At 42.1% G+C, this 18970-nt stretch overlaps 1 protein-coding gene across 5 annotated transcripts in view; it reads right to left on the bottom strand.

Annotated features, from left to right (window-relative positions):
* Positions 1-3683: 3683 nt before the first annotated feature.
* The window catches only part of LOC124023231 (secretagogin-like), a 24643-nt gene continuing 9356 nt past the window's right edge, over positions 3684-18970 (bottom strand). For 3 of the 5 annotated variants that reach the window (XM_046337757.1, XM_046337755.1, XM_046337754.1), the window contains 7 exons: positions 18208-18264; positions 15769-15846; positions 11376-11431; positions 10112-10157; positions 9949-10008; positions 7861-7929; positions 3684-4497 (listed from right to left, as the gene is read on the bottom strand). In XM_046337757.1, the coding sequence (XP_046193713.1) occupies positions 4366-4497; positions 7861-7929; positions 9949-10008; positions 10112-10157; positions 11376-11431; positions 15769-15846; positions 18208-18264 (498 nt within the window). In that variant the 3' untranslated portion in view covers positions 3684-4365. Of the gene's footprint in view, positions 4498-7860; positions 7930-9650; positions 9777-9948; positions 10009-10111; positions 10158-11375; positions 11432-15768; positions 15847-18207; positions 18265-18970 lie in introns of those variants that run through there. The other 2 variants (XR_006836677.1, XM_046337756.1) reach the window with 2 other exon arrangements.

Genomic DNA, 18970 nt, shown 5'->3' with positions numbered 1-18970 from the left:
ATTTATGCCAGCAAAGCCACTACACAACACTACACAATACATTAATTGCACTATAACGGTGACATACAATGGTGTAAAGTACTTAAGTAAAAAATACTTTAAAGTACTACTTAAGTCGTTTTTTTGAGTATCTGTACTCTACTCTACTATTTATATTTTTTATGACTTTTACTTCACTTACATTCCCGAAAAAAATAATAACATAGCTAATATGGCTGACTTGCTTAAACAAATGTGGTTTCTACTGACAATTGACATGTACAAACTATGGCATAAGGGGACAACGAGCGGATAAGAGGCAATCCGTCATTTCGATTAAGACCTTATTAATGAGTGAGCTGGGACGGATGTAGTTAATATAACTATTTGTTCAACACTTTTGAAATGTACAGCGACAGAATTCAGAACATGGGCCATTCTTATTCTTATAGTATTCTCCCTGTACACCAAGTCAGAGCCACAGGATAAATAAAGGCATATATTTTTTTATTTTAACTTTATTTAACTCGGCAAGTCAGTTAAGAACAAATTAGCTTCACTCTTGTGTATTTTATTTGTCTTTGTCGTGTGTTAATATTATTTTGTTTAACTCGGCATCATTGGGTTCTATTCTGGGCCATGTGACAAACACTAATGTAGTGGAGGGGGGCAACAACATTAGCAAACGTGTGGTCCTGAGCAAAGGCTCATTGTTCAGATTTGAAGGGGTCTAGTGACATCTAGTGGCCAACACATGCATAGCCTGTGAGGTGGTTTATGGAAACACAATTTCACCTGCATTTGGAAAACAGTATAAAAGTGGGACAAAGAGTACAAATGTGTAGGCATTGGGGTAAAAATCAGGACAAACATTTTGCAAGGCATGAGGTTTCTCCCAAGACTAATGGTTTGTCTGGACGGGCTCAGTTCAGACACATAAAACTAGTGCTTGTCTCCCTTCACCAACAGATGTCTCCCTAGACTTTGAAAATGGACTCGTCACAAGTGCAAGTTGGGATCCTTGGGACATACATACAATAAACCCTAACCCCTATCCTACCCTTACCTAACCTTAACCATAACCTTTGGTATTTGGTATGTTATTAGGATTCCCAATTAGCTGTTGAGAAAGCAGCAGCTACTCTTCCTGGGGTCCAACACAGAACATGAAACATGACATAATACAGAACATTAATAGACAACAGCTCAAGGACAGAACTAAATCAACACCTTAACCCTTAACCCTTAACCCTTAACCCTTTTAAATATCAACTTCAACGGGGTGACGTCAGAGTTGGGACATCCCAAGGATCCCATTTAGAACATGTCTCATATTACACGAAACGTTCAGGCTACATACTGTGACTTTTCTATGTATATGGATTACACAGGTCAAACTAAACCAGTCGTCTACTAGACCGTCCACTCCAAAGAGCAGGCGATGTAGACCTATTCATGGAAACCAGAAGCAGTTAGCTTGTCCGTCTAGACTGAGACAGACAGCAGGGTTGTCCGTCTAGACTGAGACAGAGAGTAGACTGAGACAGAGAGTAGGCTTGTCCATCTAGACTGAGACAGATAGTAGGCTTGTCCGTCTAGACTGAGACAGAGAGTAGGCTTGTCCGTCTAGACTGAGACAGACAGCAGGCTTGTCCGTCTAGACTGAGACAGACAGCAGGCTTGTCCGTCTAGACTGAGACAGACAGCAGGGTTGTCCGTCTAGACTGAGACAGAGAGTAGGCTTGTCCATCTAGACTGAGACAGAGAGTAGGCTTGTCCGTCTAGACTGAGACAGATAGCAGGCTTGTCTGTCTAGACTGAGACAGAGAGTAGGGTTGTCCGTATAGACTGAGACAGAGAGTAGGGTTGGCTGGTCCTCCTCTAGGTGGGTAGTAGGTCCTCCTCTAGGGAGGTAGCTGGTCCTCCTCTAGGGAGGTAGCTGGTTCTCCTCTAGGGAGGTAGCTGGTTCTCCTCTAGGGTGGTATCTGGTCCTCAAATAGGGGGGTATCTGGTCCTCAAATAGGGGGGTAGCTGGTCCTCCTCTAGGGAGGTAGCTGATCCTCCTCTAGAAGGTAGCTGGTCCTCCTCTAGGGAGGTAGCTGGTTCTCCTCTAGGGAGGTAGCTGGTCCTCCTCTAGGGAGGTAGTTGGTCCTCCTCTAGGGGGTAGCTGGTCCTCCTCTAGGGGGGTATCTGGTCCTCCTCTAGGGGGTAGCTGGTCCTCCTCTAGGGGGGTAGCTGGTCCTCCTCTAGGGGGGTAGCTGGTCCTCCTCTAGGGGGGTAGCTGGTCCTCCTCTAGGGGGTAACTGGTCCTCTTCTAACTATGTTGATATTTATCACACATTTTAGTTTCAGAGCTCAGCTAAAAAAGTGTGAACTTTTTTTGTATTTCTGTTCAGTTCTATTTGTGGACCACAGGAAGGGTAGCTTCTGCATGTACAGCGGCTAATGTTGCTGCTCATCAACTAAACTAAACCATTCAAATCAAATCATAATGTATTGGTCACATACACATGGTTAGCAGATATTGCGAGTGTAGCGAAATGCTTGTGCTGCTACTTCCGACAGTGCAGTAATAGCTAACATGTAATCTAACGATTCCACAACAACTACCTAATACACACAAATCTAAGTAAAGGAATAAGAATATATACATATTCATATGGATGAGTGATGACCAAGCGGCACAGGCAAGATGCAATAGACGGTATAAAATACAGTATATACATATGAGATGAATAATGAAAGATATGTAAACACTATTAAAGTGACTAGTGATCCATTTATTAAAGTGGCCGATGAGTCTGTATGTAGGCAGCTGCCTCTTTCTGTTAGTGATGGCTGTATAACATTCTGAAGGACTTGAGATTCTATATGCATTCTGAGCGTTTTGTCAGTAACATAAAGACAGCATCTGACACAATATTGAGTTTTTCTCCATCATCCAATGAACTTCCTGTCAAGTGTTTTTTTAATTTGATTTTTTAAAATCCAATTAGATCAGCGCATGGTTTTATCATCTGCTTACAGGAAATCCCCCAAAATGTATCGAGGTCATATCAGACTCAGAGATCCTGTCACGAAACAGGAAATAAAGTGAATGTATCTGTTTTGTACCGTAGCAGTTTGTCGTTTCCTTTCTGTATACAGGCGATGTAGGGCAACACACCAGATGTTGATGACTAAACCATGTTTGTTCTGTCAGGTGGACGCTGATTGAGATATTCCACCCACCCAACCACTCCTGAATGAATGAATGGGTTTCTATGGTGACCTAAACTCTCAACTGGAGCACAAGCTGCGTTCACTTCATTACACCTACGTCCCAAACGGAACCCTGTTCCCTATATAGTGCACTACTTTTGACCAAAGCCCTACAAGCCACTTCCCTATACAACATTTACACAAGGACTCTCTCATCTATCCAGTGATGGATCTGAATACAGCTGGAATATTTTCTTTTTTTAGATAACCAGTTTGTTTACCACAATCAAACCATTACTGTAGTAGACTTCCCTCTCTAACCCAGCAAACAGACCATACAAACCATTACTGTAGTAGACTTCCCTCTCTAACCCAGCAAACAGACCATACAAACCATTACTGTAGTATACTTCCCTCTCTAACCCAGCAAACAGACCAGACACACAGGCAATATTCTACACATAAATGTTAAATGTATCTGGAAAATAGTACACAACACCAAGTGCCAGTATTCTTGATTTAATTATCATTGTTAAACATCATCATATAATATTAAAAACAGCAACTCACCTAATGTACAATACAGTACTACACTTACATGCAAATTGTCCAATAGCCAGCTATGCCCAGGCCAACAAAACACAACCATAAAAATATAAGCATCATTCACAACACAGTCTTGAACATTGAGCCTTCTCCTGCTTTTTCAAATAGATACACTTTAATTTACCAGTAGGCTACCTGTGTTATTCTGTATTAATTTACCAGTAGGCTACCTGTGTTATTCTGTATTAATTTACCAGTAGGCTACCTGTGTTATTCTGTATTATCTTGAATCTGTCACAAGAAAAGACAATTGATATCATTCAGAACAGTGCTTGTTCTACAACATGCTAAAACACTGGCAGCTGTTGTCTTCTTTGTTTTTGAAGATTGGACATAAAGTTCTAGGTGTTCTGGATGTATCAGAGTGAAGGGAAGGATCTGTTCTGGGTGTTCTGGATGCATCAGAGTGAAGGGAAGGATCTGTTCTGGGTGTTCTGGATGCATCAGAGTGAAGGGAAGGATCCGTTCTGGGTGTTCTGGATGTATCAGAGTGAAGGGAAGGATCCGTTCTGGGTGTTCTGGATGTATCAGAGTGAAGGGAAGGATCTGTAGTTAGAGGTCTTCTCTGCACGGGGAAGACTAGGCCTTATTGGGCTTCATTCCCAGGCACAGCGCTAGCTCATTCCTCTGGATCTTTCCATCTTTGTTGACGTCACAGTGTCCCAGCAGCACAGCCCTCAGTTTGTCCAGCTCTGGACCAGTGATGCTGGGCTGGATGGAAGATCAACAGGTAAAACGCATTAGTAGTGAAACTATGTTTAGATGTATTTTATATTGCACAAAAATTGCTCTTCCGGGACAATAAAGATCTATTGAATGTGTGGGCTAAAGTTATCGTGTTCTGTTCAATGAGGTCAAGAGGTGAAGGTCAAGGAGCATTCCATCTGTTGTTGATGGATACAGAGGACACTGGACAGAATATATGACCTTTAGGACAGAGGACACTGGACACAATATATGTCCTTTAGGACAGAGGACACTGGACACAATATATGTCCTTTAGGACAGAGGACACTGGACACAATATATGTCCTTTTGGCCAGCCAGGACAGAGGACACTGGACACAATAGATGTCCTTTAGGACAGAGGACACTGGACACAATAGATGTCCTTTTGGCCAGCCAGGACAGAGGACACTGTACACAGTAGATGTCCTCATGGCCAGCCAGGACAGAGTACACAATAGATGTCCTTATGGCCAACCAGGACAGAGAACACTGGACACAATAGATGTCCTTATGGCCAACCAGGACAGAGGACACTGGACACAATAGATGTCCTTTAGGACAGAGGACACTGGACACAATAGATGTCCTTATGGCCAACCAGGACAGAGGACACTGGACACAATAGATGTCCTTATGGCCAACCAGGACAGAGGACACTGGACACAATAGATGTCCTTTAGGACAGAGGACACTGGACACAATAGATGTCCTTATGGCCAACCAGGACAGAGGACACTGGACACAATAGATGTCCTTATGGCCAACCAGGACAGAGGACACTGGACACAATAGATGTCCTTATGGCCAACCAGGACAGAGAACACTGGACACAGTAGATGCCCTTATGGCCAGACAGGACAGAGAACACTGGACACAATAGATGTCCTTTTGGCCAACCAGGTCAGATGTTCATAACAACAACATACACAACAGGTATCATATAGGAGCATGTTAAGACTGACTCATAAAGATATACAATACAACAGGTATCATATAGGATCATGTTAAGACTGACTCATAAAGATATACAATACAACAGGTATCATGTTAAGACTGACTCATAAAGATATACAACACAACAGGTATCATATAGGATCATGTTAAGACTGACTCATAAAGATATATAACACAACAGGTATCATATAGGATCATGTTAAGACTGACTCATAAAGATATACAATACAACAGGTATCATATAGGATCATGTTAAGACTGACTCATAAAGATATACAATACAACAGGTATCATGTTAAGACTGACTCATAAAGATATACAACACAACAGGTATCATGTTAAGACTGACTCATAAAGATATACAATACAACAGGTATCATATAGGATCATGTTAAGACTGACTCATAAAGATATACAATACAACAGGTATCATATAGGATCATGTTAAGACTGACTCATAAAGATATACAACACAACAGGTATCATGTTAAGACTGACTCATAAAGATATACAATACAACAGGTATCATATAGGATCATGTTAAGACTGACTCATAAAGATATACAACACAACAGGTATCATATAGGATCATGTTAAGACGGACTCATAAAGATATACAACACAACAGGTATCATATAGGATCATGTTAAGACTGACTCATAAAGATATACAACACAACAGGTATCATATAGGATCATGTTAAGACTGACTCATAAAGATATACAACACAACAGGTATCATATAGGATCATGTTAAGACTGACTCATAAAGATATACAACACAACAGGTATCATATAGGATCATGTTAAGACTGACTCATAAAGATATACAACACAACAGGTATCATATAGGATCATGTTAAGACTGACTCATAAAGATATACAACACAACAGGTATCATATAGGATCATGTTAAGACTGACTCATAAAGATATACAACACAACAGGTATCATATAGGATCATGTTAAGACGGACTCATAAAGATATACAACACAACAGGTATCATATAGGATCATGTTAAGACTGACTCATAAAGATATACAACACAACAGGTATCATATAGGATCATGTTAAGACTGACTCATAAAGATATACAACACAACAGGTAACATATAGGATCATGTTAAGACTGACTCAAAGATATACAATACAACAGGTATCATGTTAAGACTGACTCATAAAGATATACAACACAACAGGTATCATATAGGATCATGTTAAGACTGACTCATAAAGATATACAACACAACAGGTATCATATAGGATCATGTTAAGACTGACTCATAAAGATATACAACACAACAGGTAACATATAGGATCATGTTAAGACTGACTCAAAGATATACAATACAACAGGTATCATGTTAAGACTGACTCATAAAGATATACAACACAACAGGTATCATATAGGATCATGTTAAGACTGACTCGTAAAGATATACAACACAACAGGTATCATATAGGATCATGTTAAGACTGACTCAAAGATATACAATACAACAGGTATCATGTTAAGACTGACTCATAAAGATATACAACACAACAGGTATCATATAGGATCATGTTAAGACTGACTCATAAAGATATACAACACAACAGGTATCATATAGGATCATGTTAAGACTGACTCATAAAGATATACAACACAACAGGTATCATATAGGATCATGTTAAGACTGACTCATAAAGATATACAACACAACAGGTATCATATAGGATCATGTTAAGACTGACTCATAAAGATATACAACACAACAGGTATCATATAGGATCATGTTAAGACTGACTCATAAAGATATACAACACAACAGGTATCATATAGGATCATGTTAAGACTGACTCATAAAGATATACAATACAACAGGTAGCATATAGGATCATGTTAAGACTGACTCATAAAGATATACAACACAACAGGTATCATATAGGATCATGTTAAGACTGACTCATAAAGATATACAACACAACAGGTATCATATAGGATCATGTTAAGACTGACTCATAAAGATATACAACACAACAGGTATCATATAGGATCATGTTAAGACTGACTCATAAAGATATACAACACAACAGGTATCATATAGGATCATGTTAAGACTGACTCATAAAGATATACAATACAACAGGTAGCATATAGGATCATGTTAAGACTGACTCATAAAGATGACCTTTACAAAGACATATTGTCAATTATAATAGGAGCATGTATTGACCTTTACATACACATGACCTTTACAAAGACATATTGTTGATTATAATAGGAGCATGTATTGACCTTTACATACACATGACCTTTACAAAGACATATTGTTGATTATAATAGTTTGTGTTAACATGTTTGTGGCACATTCATAAAGATATTGTCAGATATTCTTCCCCACAACTTACCCTGACCAGTTCCATCATGTCTTTTACAAAGCCATCCACCTCTGGTCCTTCCAAAGCTCCGGTGTTACTCTGACCAATGGAGAAGAGAGAACATAGAACTCATTAAAAGCTCCGGTGTTACTCTGACCAATGAAGAAGAGAGAAGATAGAACTCATTAAAAGCTCCAGTGTTACTCTGACCAATAGAGAAGAGAGAACATAGAACTCATTAAAAGCTCCGGTGTTACTCTGACCAATGAAGAAGAGAGAAGATAGAACTCATTAAAAGCTCCAGTGTTACTCTGACCAATAGAGAAGAGAGAACATAGAACTCATTAAAAGCTCCGGTGTTACTCTGACCAATGAAGAAGAGAGAACATAGAACTCATTAAAAGCTCCGGTGTTACTCTGACCAATGAAGAAGAGAGAAGATAGAACTCATTAAAAGCTCCAGTGTTACTCTGACCAATAGAGAAGAGAGAACATAGAACTCATTAAAAGCTCCGGTGTTACTCTGACCAATGAAGAAGAGAGAAGAGAGAACTCATTAAAAGTTCCGGTGTTACTCTGACCAATGAAGAAGAGAGAAGATAGAACTCATTAAAAGCTCCAGTGTTACTCTGACCAATAGAGAAGAGAGAACATAGAACTCATTAAAAGCTCCGGTGTTACTCTGACCAATGAAGAAGAGAGAAGATAGAACTCATTAAAAGCTCCGGTGTTACTCTGACCAATAGAGAAGAGAGAACATAGAACTCATTAAAAGCTCCGGTGTTACTCTGACCAATGGAGAAGAGAGAACATAGAACTCATTAAAAGCTCCGGTGTTACTCTGACCAATGGGGAAGAGAGAACATAGAACTCATTAAAAGCTCCGGTGTTACTCTGACCAATGGAGAAGAGAGAACATAGAACTCATTAAAAGCTCCGGTGTTACTCTGACCAATGGAGAAGAGAGAACATAGAACTCATTAAAAGCTCCGGTGTTACTCTGACCAATGGAGAAGAGAGAACATAGAACTCATTAAAAGCTCCGGTGTTACTCTGACCAATGGGGAAGAGAGAACATAGAACTCATTAAAAGCTCCGGTGTTACTCTGACCAATGGAGAAGAGAGAACATAGAACTCATTAAAAGCTCCGGTGTTACTCTGACCAATGGAGAAGAGAGAACAAAGAACTCATTAAAAGCTCCGGTGTTACTCTGACCAATGGAGAAGAGAGAACATAGAACTCATTAAAAGCTCCGGTGTTACTCTGACCAATGGGGAAGAGAGAACTCATTAAAAGCTCCGGTGTTACTCTGACCAATGGAGAAGAGAGAACATAGAACTCATTAAAAGCTCCGGTGTTACTCTGACCAATGGAGAAGAGAGAACATAGAACTCATTAAAAGCTCCGGTGTTACTCTGACCAATGGAGAAGAGAGAACATAGAACTCATTAAAAGCTCCGGTGTTACTCTGACCAATGGAGAAGAGAGAACATAGAACTCATTAAAAGCTCCGTGTTACTCTGACCAATGGAGAAGAGAGAACATAGAACTCATTAAAAGCTCCGGTGTTACTCTGACCAATGGAGAAGAGAGAACATAGAACTCATTAAAAGCTCCGGTGTTACTCTGACCAATGGAGAAGAGAGAACATAGAACTCATTAAAAGCTCCGGTGTTACTCTGACCAATGGGGAAGAGAGAACATAGAACTCATTAAAAGCTCCGGTGTTACTCTGACCAATGGAGAAGAGAGAACATAGAACTCATTAAAAGCTCCGGTGTTACTCTGACCAATGGAGAAGAGAGAACATAGAACTCATTAAAAGCTCCGGTGTTACTCTGACCAATGGAGAAGAGAGAACATAGAACTCATTAAAAGCTCCGGTGTTACTCTGACCAATGGAGAAGAGAGAACATAGAACTCATTAAAAGCTCCGGTGTTACTCTGACCAATGGGGAAGAGCATCATGCCAAAATTCTAATCTGTCTTCTCTGAATGCAGACCAAACATCCTTGTTTTGCAACTCGTATTTAATTTACAGACCACATAGAGGAAGCAGTTACCCTGCAAATCAAATCTATCATCCCAGCCCCGAGGGTACTCTGTCTGTACTCACAACATCATAGTGGTTGAATATTTTGTCAAAGTCTCTCTTTCTGTCTTCTTGACTGGAGGCCTGTAAACAGAGTCAATTTATGGTTAGTTTCATTTTCCATATTCCTGGGAAGATTTAGCAGAGTAATGTAATGAACATTAGGAGAAACACCAACTGAACTCACGTCCATTTTGAACTGAAGCATGAAATTCTCTTCTAGAGCCAGGATCCTAAAGGAAAACAGGAAACAAACAACAGCTTGATCAAGCAAAACAACACAGTCAGAAAAGGTATTGGTACTACAATATACAGTCAATCAGAAGTACCTGGCTAAACGGTTCACTATTCAGAATTGTAATAGAGTCAATTAGAAGTACCTGACCAAACGGTTCAGTATTCAGAATTGTAATAGAGTCAATCAGAAGTACCTGGCTAAACGGTTCACTATTCAGAATTGTAATAGAGTCAATCAGAAGTACCTGACCAAACGGTTCAGTATTCAGAATTGTAATAGAGTCAATCAGAAGTACCTGGCTAAACGGTTCACTATTCAGAATTGTAATAGAGTCAATCAGAAGTACCTGACCAAACGGTTCAGTATTCAGAATTGTAATAGAGTCAATCAGAAGTACCTGACCAAACGGTTCAGTATTCAGAATTGTAATAGAGTCAATCAGAAGTACCTGGCTAAACGGTTCACTATTCAGAATTGTAATAGAGTCAATCAGAAGTACCTGACCAAACGGTTCACTATTCAGAATTGTAATAGAGTCAATTAGAAGTACCTGACCAAACGGTTCAGTATTCAGAATTGTAATAGAGTCAATCAGAAGTACCTGACCAAACGGTTCAGCATTCAGAATTGTAATAGAGTCAATTAGAAGTACCTGACCAAACGGTTCAGTATTCAGAATTGCAATAGAGTCAATTAGAAGTACCTGACCAAACGGTTCAGTATTCAGAATTGTAATAGAGTCAATCAGAAGTACCTGACCAAACGGTTCAGCATTCAGAATTGTAATAGAGTCAATCAGAAGTACCTGACCAAACGGTTCAGCATTCAGAATTGTAATAGAGTCAATCAGAAGTACCTGACCAAACGGTTCAGTACTCAGAATTGTAATAGAGTCAATCAGAAGTACCTGACCAAACGGTTCAGCATTCAGAATTGTAATAGAGTCAATCAGAAGTACCTGACCAAACGGTTCAGTACTCAGAATTGTAATAGAGTCAATCAGAAGTACCTGACCAAACGGTTCAGTACTCAGAATTGTAATAGAGTCAATCAGAAGTACCTGACCAAACGGTTCAGTACTCAGAATTGTAATAGAGTCAATCAGAAGTACCTGACCAAACGGTTCAGTACTCAGAATTGTAATAGAGTCAATCAGAAGTACCTGACCAAACGGTTCAGTACTCAGAATTGTAATAGAGTCAATCAGAAGTACCTGGACAAATCGTTCAGATCCAAGCGACCGTCCTTATTTTTGTCAAAAATCTTCATCTGTTAGAAAAAAAAAGAATAGATGCATAATAAACCATGTGCCATTTTAGACCAGCGGAGATATTAAATATATTTAGAGATGACTGGTTTCCCTGCTTAAAAAAGACAACTAAACATGTTTGTCGATGGTTCAGATCTGAGCACAAATAAACACATGTTGACGCACGTTAGTGTTTTTCATTATGAGTCTTGTTCTGGGGGCGGCTCTGCAGAGTGGTCACTAGCTGGCAGAGACACAACGTGATTAAACCCAACCCTAACCTTACCCTCACTGCTAAGCCTAATGTCTAACCTTACCCACACTGCTAAGCCTAATGTCTAACCTTACCCACACTGCTAAGCCTAATGTCTAACCTTACCCACACTGCTAAGCCTAATGTCTAACCTTACCCACACTGCTAAGCCTAATGTCTAACCTTACCCTCACTGCTAAGCCTAATGTCTAACCTTACCCACACTGCTAAGCCTAATGTCTAACCTTACCCACACTGCTAAGCCTAATGTCTAACCTTACCCACACTGCTAAGCCTAATGCCTAACCTTACCCTCACTGCTAAGCCTAATGTCTAACCTTACCCACACTGCTAAGCCTAATGTCTAACCTTACCCTCACTGCTAAGCCTAATGTCTAACCTTACCCACACTGCTAAGCCTAATGTCTAACCTTACCCACACTGCTAAGCCTAATGTCTAACCTTACCCTCACTGCTAAGCCTAATGTCTAACCTTACCCACACTGCTAAGCCTAATGTCTAACCTTACCCTCACTGCTAAGCCTAATGTCTAACCTTACCCACACTGCTAAGCCTAATGTCTAACCTTACCCTCACTGCTAAGCCTAATGCCTAACCTTAACCACACTGCTAAGCCTAATGCCTAACCCTAACCTTAACCCTAACCTTAACCACACTGCTAAGCCTAATGCCTAACCGTAACCACACTGCTAAGCCTAATGTCTAACCCTAACCTTAACCCTAACCTTAACCACACTGCTAAGCCTAATGCCTAACCTTAACCACACTGCTAAGCCTAATGTCTAACCCTAACCTTAACCCTAACCTTAACCACACTGCTAAGCCTAATGCCTAACCGTAACCACACTGCTAAGCCTAATGTCTAACCCTAACCTTAACCCTAACCTTACCCTCACTGCTAAGCCTAATGTCTAACCTTACCCACACTGCTAAGCCTAATGCCTAACCTTAACCACACTGCTAAGCCTAATGCCTAACCCTAACCTTAACCCTAACCTTAACCACACTGCTAAGCCTAATGCCTAACCGTAACCACACTGCTAAGCCTAATGTCTAACCCTAACCTTAACCCTAACCTTAACCACACTGCTAAGCCTAATGCCTAACCTTAACCACACTGCTAAGCCTAATGCCTAACCCTAACCTTAACCACACTGCTAAGCCTAATGCCTAACCCTAACCCTAACCACACTGCTAAGCCTAATGCCTAACCCTAACCTTAACCACACTGCTAAGCCTAATGCCTAACCCTAACCTTAACCACACTGCTAAGCCTAATGCCTAATCCTAAACTTAACCACACTGCTAAGCCTAATGCCTAACCCTAACCTTAACCACACTGCTAAGCCTAATGCCTAACCCTAACCTTAACCACACTGCTAAGCCTAATGCCTAACCCTAACCTTAACCACACTGCTAAACCTAATGCCTAATCCTAACCTTACCCACACTGCTAAGCCTAATGCCTAATCCTTACCTTAAACACACTGCTAAGCCTAATGCCTAATCGTAACCTTAACCACACTGCTAAGCCTAATGCCTAACCCTAACCTTAACCACACTGCTAAGCCTAATGCCTAATCCTAACCTTAACCACACTGCTAAGCCTAATGCCTAACCCTAACCTTACCCACACTGCTAAGCCTAATGCCTAACCTTAACCACACTGCTAAGCCTAATGCCTAACCTTAACCTTTACCCACATTTTTGTTTTCATACATGTTACAATGTAGGCAATTTTGACTTTGCAGCTGGCCTATCTAAGCGGAAATCTCTCAGCTCTGTCTCCTCACGACAATAGAGGTCAACCTGCCATTTTGACAGCCTCTCTCTTTGAAAATAATAAATATGATACACAGGTTAGAAGTACTCTGACGAGAACGGGGTGATGCCAGACCAGGCCAGGATGAGAGACGGAATGGGGTGATGCCAGACCAGGGTGGGATGAGAGACGGAACGGGTGATGCCAGACCAGGCCAGGGTGAGAGACAGAACAGGGTGATTCCAGACCAGGCCAGGGTGAGAGACGGAACGGGGTGATGCCAGACCAGGGTGGGATGAGAGACGGAACGGGGTGATGCCAGACCAGGCCACGGGGAAAGACAGAACAGGGTGATTCCAGACCAGGCCAGGATGAGAGACGGAATGGGGTGATGCCAGACCAGGGTGGGATGAGAGACGGAACGGGGTGATGCCAGACCAGGCCAAGGTGAGAGACAGAACAGGGTGATGCCAGATCAGGCCAAGGTGAGAGATAGACAGGGTGATGTCAGACCAGGCCAGGGTGAGAGACAGACAGGGTGATTCCAGACCAGGCCAGGGTGAGAGACAGACAGGGCAGGGTGAGAGACAGACAGGGTGATGCCAGACCAGGCCAGGGTGAGAGACAGACAGGGTGATGCCAGACCAGGCCAGGGTAGGAGACAGACAGGGCAGGGTGAGAGACAGACAGGGTGATACCAGACCGGGCCAGGGTGAGAGACAGACAGGGTGATGCCAGACCAGGCCAGGGTAGGAGACAGACAGGGCAGGGTGAGAGACAGACAGGGCAGAGTGAGAGACAGGGCAGAGTGAGAGACAGGGCAGGGTGAGAGACAGACAGGGCAGGGTGAGAGACAGGGCAGGGTAGGAGACAGACAGGGCAGGGTAGGAGACAGACAGGGCAGGGTGAGAGACAGGGCAGGGTAGGAGACAGACAGGGCAGGGTAGGAGACAGACAGGGCAGGGTGAGAGACAGACAGGGCAGGGTGAGAGACAGGGCAGGGTGAGAGACAGACAGAGTGAATCGGTAGGAGAGGTGTGACAGTCTCCCGCCAGACACTGGTAATCTAATATCTCAGTCTGTTAGATGAGATAATTAATACAGCTGGACAGAGGCATCTGCTGCTGGCTGCCACAACACAGCCCTGTCACAGTCCCAAAAGACTCCCTATTCCCTATATAGTGTACTACTTTTGACCAGGACCCATAAGGAATATGAAGACATTTTCTCCTCAGGGGAAGTCCATTTAAAGTTAGAGCAGAAGTTAGAACGTTTTCAGAGAAGGGAACAAGCCTCAGGGTATAGATAAGACTGGAAAAACCAGTCGGTGACAGTATATTGCGATGACCCTTTGACAGGAGTCTGGGAACAAGCCACATCGGTGCGGCAGAGTGGTTAGAGTGGAGGGGCAGGCAGGTAGCCTAGTGGTTAGAGTGGAGGGGCAGGCAGGTAGCCTAGTGGTTAGAGTGGAGGGGCAGGCAGGTAGCCTAGTGGTTAGAGTGGAGGGGCAGGCAGGTAGCCTAGTGGTTAGAGTGGAGGGCGGCAGGTAGCCTAGTGGTTAGAGTGTAGGGGCAGGCAGGTAGCCTAGTGGTTAGAGTGATGGACCAGTAACCGAAAGGTTGGTGGATCGAATCCCCGAGCTGATAAGGCTCTCAGTACTCTACCCTAAGAGGTGGATAGGTTCATGTCGGGGCGGGGCGGGGGGGTTGTAATGAACATCACTGCAACCAGATCTACCTGATGAATCTATACCACGTTCAGTGACCTGAAAGAACCACGAATGAGGTTCATTTACCCTGCATTAATGGTTCAAGAGACTGATGACTGCATTAGGTTGATTAGACGTAGTGCTTGAGTTATCTTATTTTACACACACTGGAGAGAGAGAGATTGTAAATCAGTGGGTGAGAGACTATAAAGACTGCATGTCATGGCCAAAAGGGACAGGAAGCATCCCAAGACTGGCAACAGGAACCAAGAGGATATATTTAGTACAGGCCCTATGTTCCTCCAGGAACCAAGAGGATATATTTAGTACAGGCCCTATGTTCCTCCAGGAACCAAGAGGATATATTTAGTACAGGCCCTATGTTCCTCCAGGAACCAAGAGGATATATTTAGTTCAGGCCCTATGTTCCTCCAGGAAGCAAGAGGATATATTTAGTACCTCCAGGAACCAAGAAGAACACATGATCAATATTTGTTTTGAAATAGTATTTATTAATTATGAAAAATATGAATAAGATTCCACCAATGAGGCCACTAGGGGTCACTAAATGGTCATTTGACTACAGGAAAGGGCTACGAGACTGTTGGTTTACCATTGCGTCTGTGTACTCGTCCAGTTTGCTGGAGGACACAGCCTTCCCGTGCTGCTGGAACAAGTCCTTCAGGAAACCCTGTTTACAAAGAAGGAGAGAGGAAATAAAAAGGGCATCGTTTATTGGTTAATTTCCTGATACCCGGAAATCAGATCTCACATGGTTTATTGGTTCATTTCCTGATACCCGGAAATCAGATCTCACATGGTTTATTGGTTCATTTCCTGATACCCGGAAATCAGATCTCACATGGTTTATTGGTTCATTTCCTGATTCCCTGGAATCAGATCTCACATGGTTTATTGGTTCATTTCCTGATTCCCTGGAATCAGATCTAACATGGTTTGATAAATATGAAGACATAACCTTCTGTGTGTAGGAGTGGAGTTAAACAACATTACCTTCTGTGTGTAGGAGTGGAGTTAAACAACATTACCTTCTGTGTGTAGGAGTGGAGTTAAACAACATTACCTTCTGTGTGTAGGAGTGGAGTTAGACAACATTACCTTCTGTGTGTAGGAGTGGAGTTAGACAACATTACCTTCTGTGTGTAGGAGTGGAGTTAAACAACATTACCTTCTGTGTGTGGGGGTGGAGTTAAACAACATTACCTTCTGTGTGTAGAAGTGGAGTTAAACCACATTACCTTCTGTGTGTGGGGGTGGAGTTAAACCACATTACCTTCTGTGTGTAGGAGTGGAGTTAAACAACATTACCTTCTGTGTGTAGGAGTGGAGTTAGACAACATTACCTTCTGTGTGTAGGAGTGGAGTTAACATTACCTTCTGTGTGTAGGAGTGGAGTTAAACCACATTACCTTCTGTGTGTAGGAGTGGAGTTAAACCACATTACCTTCTGTGTGTAGGAGTGGAGTTAAACCACATTACCTTCTGTGTGTAGGAGTGGAGTTAACATTACCTTCTGTGTGTAGGAGTGGAGTTAAACCACATTACATTCTGTGTGTAGGAGTGGAGTTAAACCACATTACCTTCTGTGTGTGGGGGTGGAGTTAAACCACATTACCTTCTGTGTGTAGGAGTGGAGTTAGACACCACTACCTTCTGTGTGTAGGAGTGGAGTTAGACAACATTACCTTCTGTGTGTAGGAGTGGAGTTAAACCACATTACCTTCTGTGTGTAGGAGTGGAGTTAGACAAGATTACCTTCTGTGTGTGGGGGTGGAGTTAAAACACATTACCTTATGTGTGTAGGAGTGAAGTTAACATTACCTTCTGTGTGTAGGAGTGGAGTTAGACAACATTACCTTCTGTGTGTAGGAGTGGAGTTAGACAGCATTACCTTCTGTATGTAGGAGTGGAGTTAAACCACATTACCTTCTGTGTGTAGGAGTGGAGTTAGACAACATTACCTTCTGTGTGTAGGAGTGGAGTTAGACAACATTACCTTCTGTGTGTAGGAGTGGAGTTAACATTACCTTCTGTGTGTAGGAGTGGAGTTAAACCACATTACATTCTGTGTGTAGGAGTGGAGTTAAACCACATTACCTTCTGTGTGTGGGGGTGGAGTTAAACCACATTACCTTCTGTGTGTAGGAGTGGAGTTAGACACCACTACCTTCTGTGTGTAGGAGTGGAGTTAGACAACATTACCTTCTGTGTGTAGGAGTGGAGTTAAACCACATTACCTTCTGTGTGTAGGAGTGGAGTTAGACAAGATTACCTTCTGTGTGTGGGGGTGGAGTTAAAACACATTACCTTATGTGTGTAGGAGTGAAGTTAACATTACCTTCTGTGTGTAGGAGTGGAGTTAGACAACATTACCTTCTGTGTGTAGGAGTGGAGTTAGACAGCATTACCTTCTGTATGTAGGAGTGGAGTTAAACCACATTACCTTCTGTGTGTAGGAGTGGAGTTAACATTACCTTCTGTGTGTAGGAGTGGAGTTAACATTACCTTCTGTGTGTAGGAGTGGAGTTAACATTACCTTCTGTGTGTAGGAGTGGAGTTAACATTACCTTCTGTGTGTAGGAGTGGAGTTAACATTACCTTCTGTGTGTAGGAGTGGAGTTAACATTACCTTCTGTGTGTAGGAGTGGAGTTAACATTACCTTCTGTGTGTAGAGTGGAGTTAACATTACCTTCTGTGTGTAGGAGTGGAGTTAACATTACCTTCTGTGTGTAGGAGTGGAGTTAACATTACCTTCTGTGTGTAGGAGTGGAGTTAACATTACCTTCTGTGTGTAGGAGTGGAGTTAACATTACCTTCTGTGTGTAGGAGTGGAGTTAACATTACCTTCTGTGTGTAGGAGTGGAGTTAACATTACCTTCTGTGTGTAGGAGTGGAGTTAACATTACCTTCTGTGTGTAGGAGTGGGGTTAACATTACCTTCTGTGTGTAGGAGTGGAGTTAACATTACCTTCTGTGTGTAGGAGTGGAGTTAACATTACCTTCTGTGTGTAGGAGTGGAGTTAACATTACCTTCAGCTCCACAGCTGATATGTATCCACTGCTGTCAGCATCATACTTTCTCCAGATCTACAGAGACGAGAAGGACAATCAGTTACTACTGCTGGAAATACAAATACCAGCTGCCACCAATGACCCTTTGTAAGCATTAGAGTGCTTATCCAGGTGAGATGACGCTGAGTTCTTTGTCTTCTTCAGAGTTACTGTGATAGCCACACCCCAAAAAAACGAAGTTCACATAGAAAAAGGAACTGCGAACATTCTTGCCATAAATTACAAATTACATCTCACATACTGTATCTGGTTCTACAGATCTGGCAGGTACTCGGATCACCACACAGACCATTCCAATAGATCACCACACAGACCATTCCAATATATCACCACACAGACCATTCCAATAGATCACCACACAGACCATTCCAATATATCACCACACAGACCATTCCAATAGATCACCACACAGACCATTCCAATAGATCACCACACAGACCATTCCCATAGATCACCACACAGACCATTCCAATAGATCACCACACAGACCATTCCCATAGATCACCACACAGACCATTCCAATAGATCACCACACAGACCATTCCAATAGATCACCACACAGACCATTCCAATAGATCACCACACAGACCATTCCAATAGATCACCACACAGACCATTCCAATAGATCACCACACAGACCATTCCAATAGATCACCACACAGACCATTCCAATAGATCACCATACAGACCATTCCCATAGATCACCACACAGACCATTCCC

Source organism: Oncorhynchus gorbuscha, unplaced genomic scaffold (assembly GCF_021184085.1).
Source record: "Oncorhynchus gorbuscha isolate QuinsamMale2020 ecotype Even-year unplaced genomic scaffold, OgorEven_v1.0 Un_scaffold_1560, whole genome shotgun sequence".
NCBI lineage: Eukaryota > Metazoa > Chordata > Actinopteri > Salmoniformes > Salmonidae > Oncorhynchus > Oncorhynchus gorbuscha.
The sequence above is the reverse complement of the archived record's forward strand: the minus strand, read 5'-3'. Positions and strand labels throughout refer to the sequence as shown.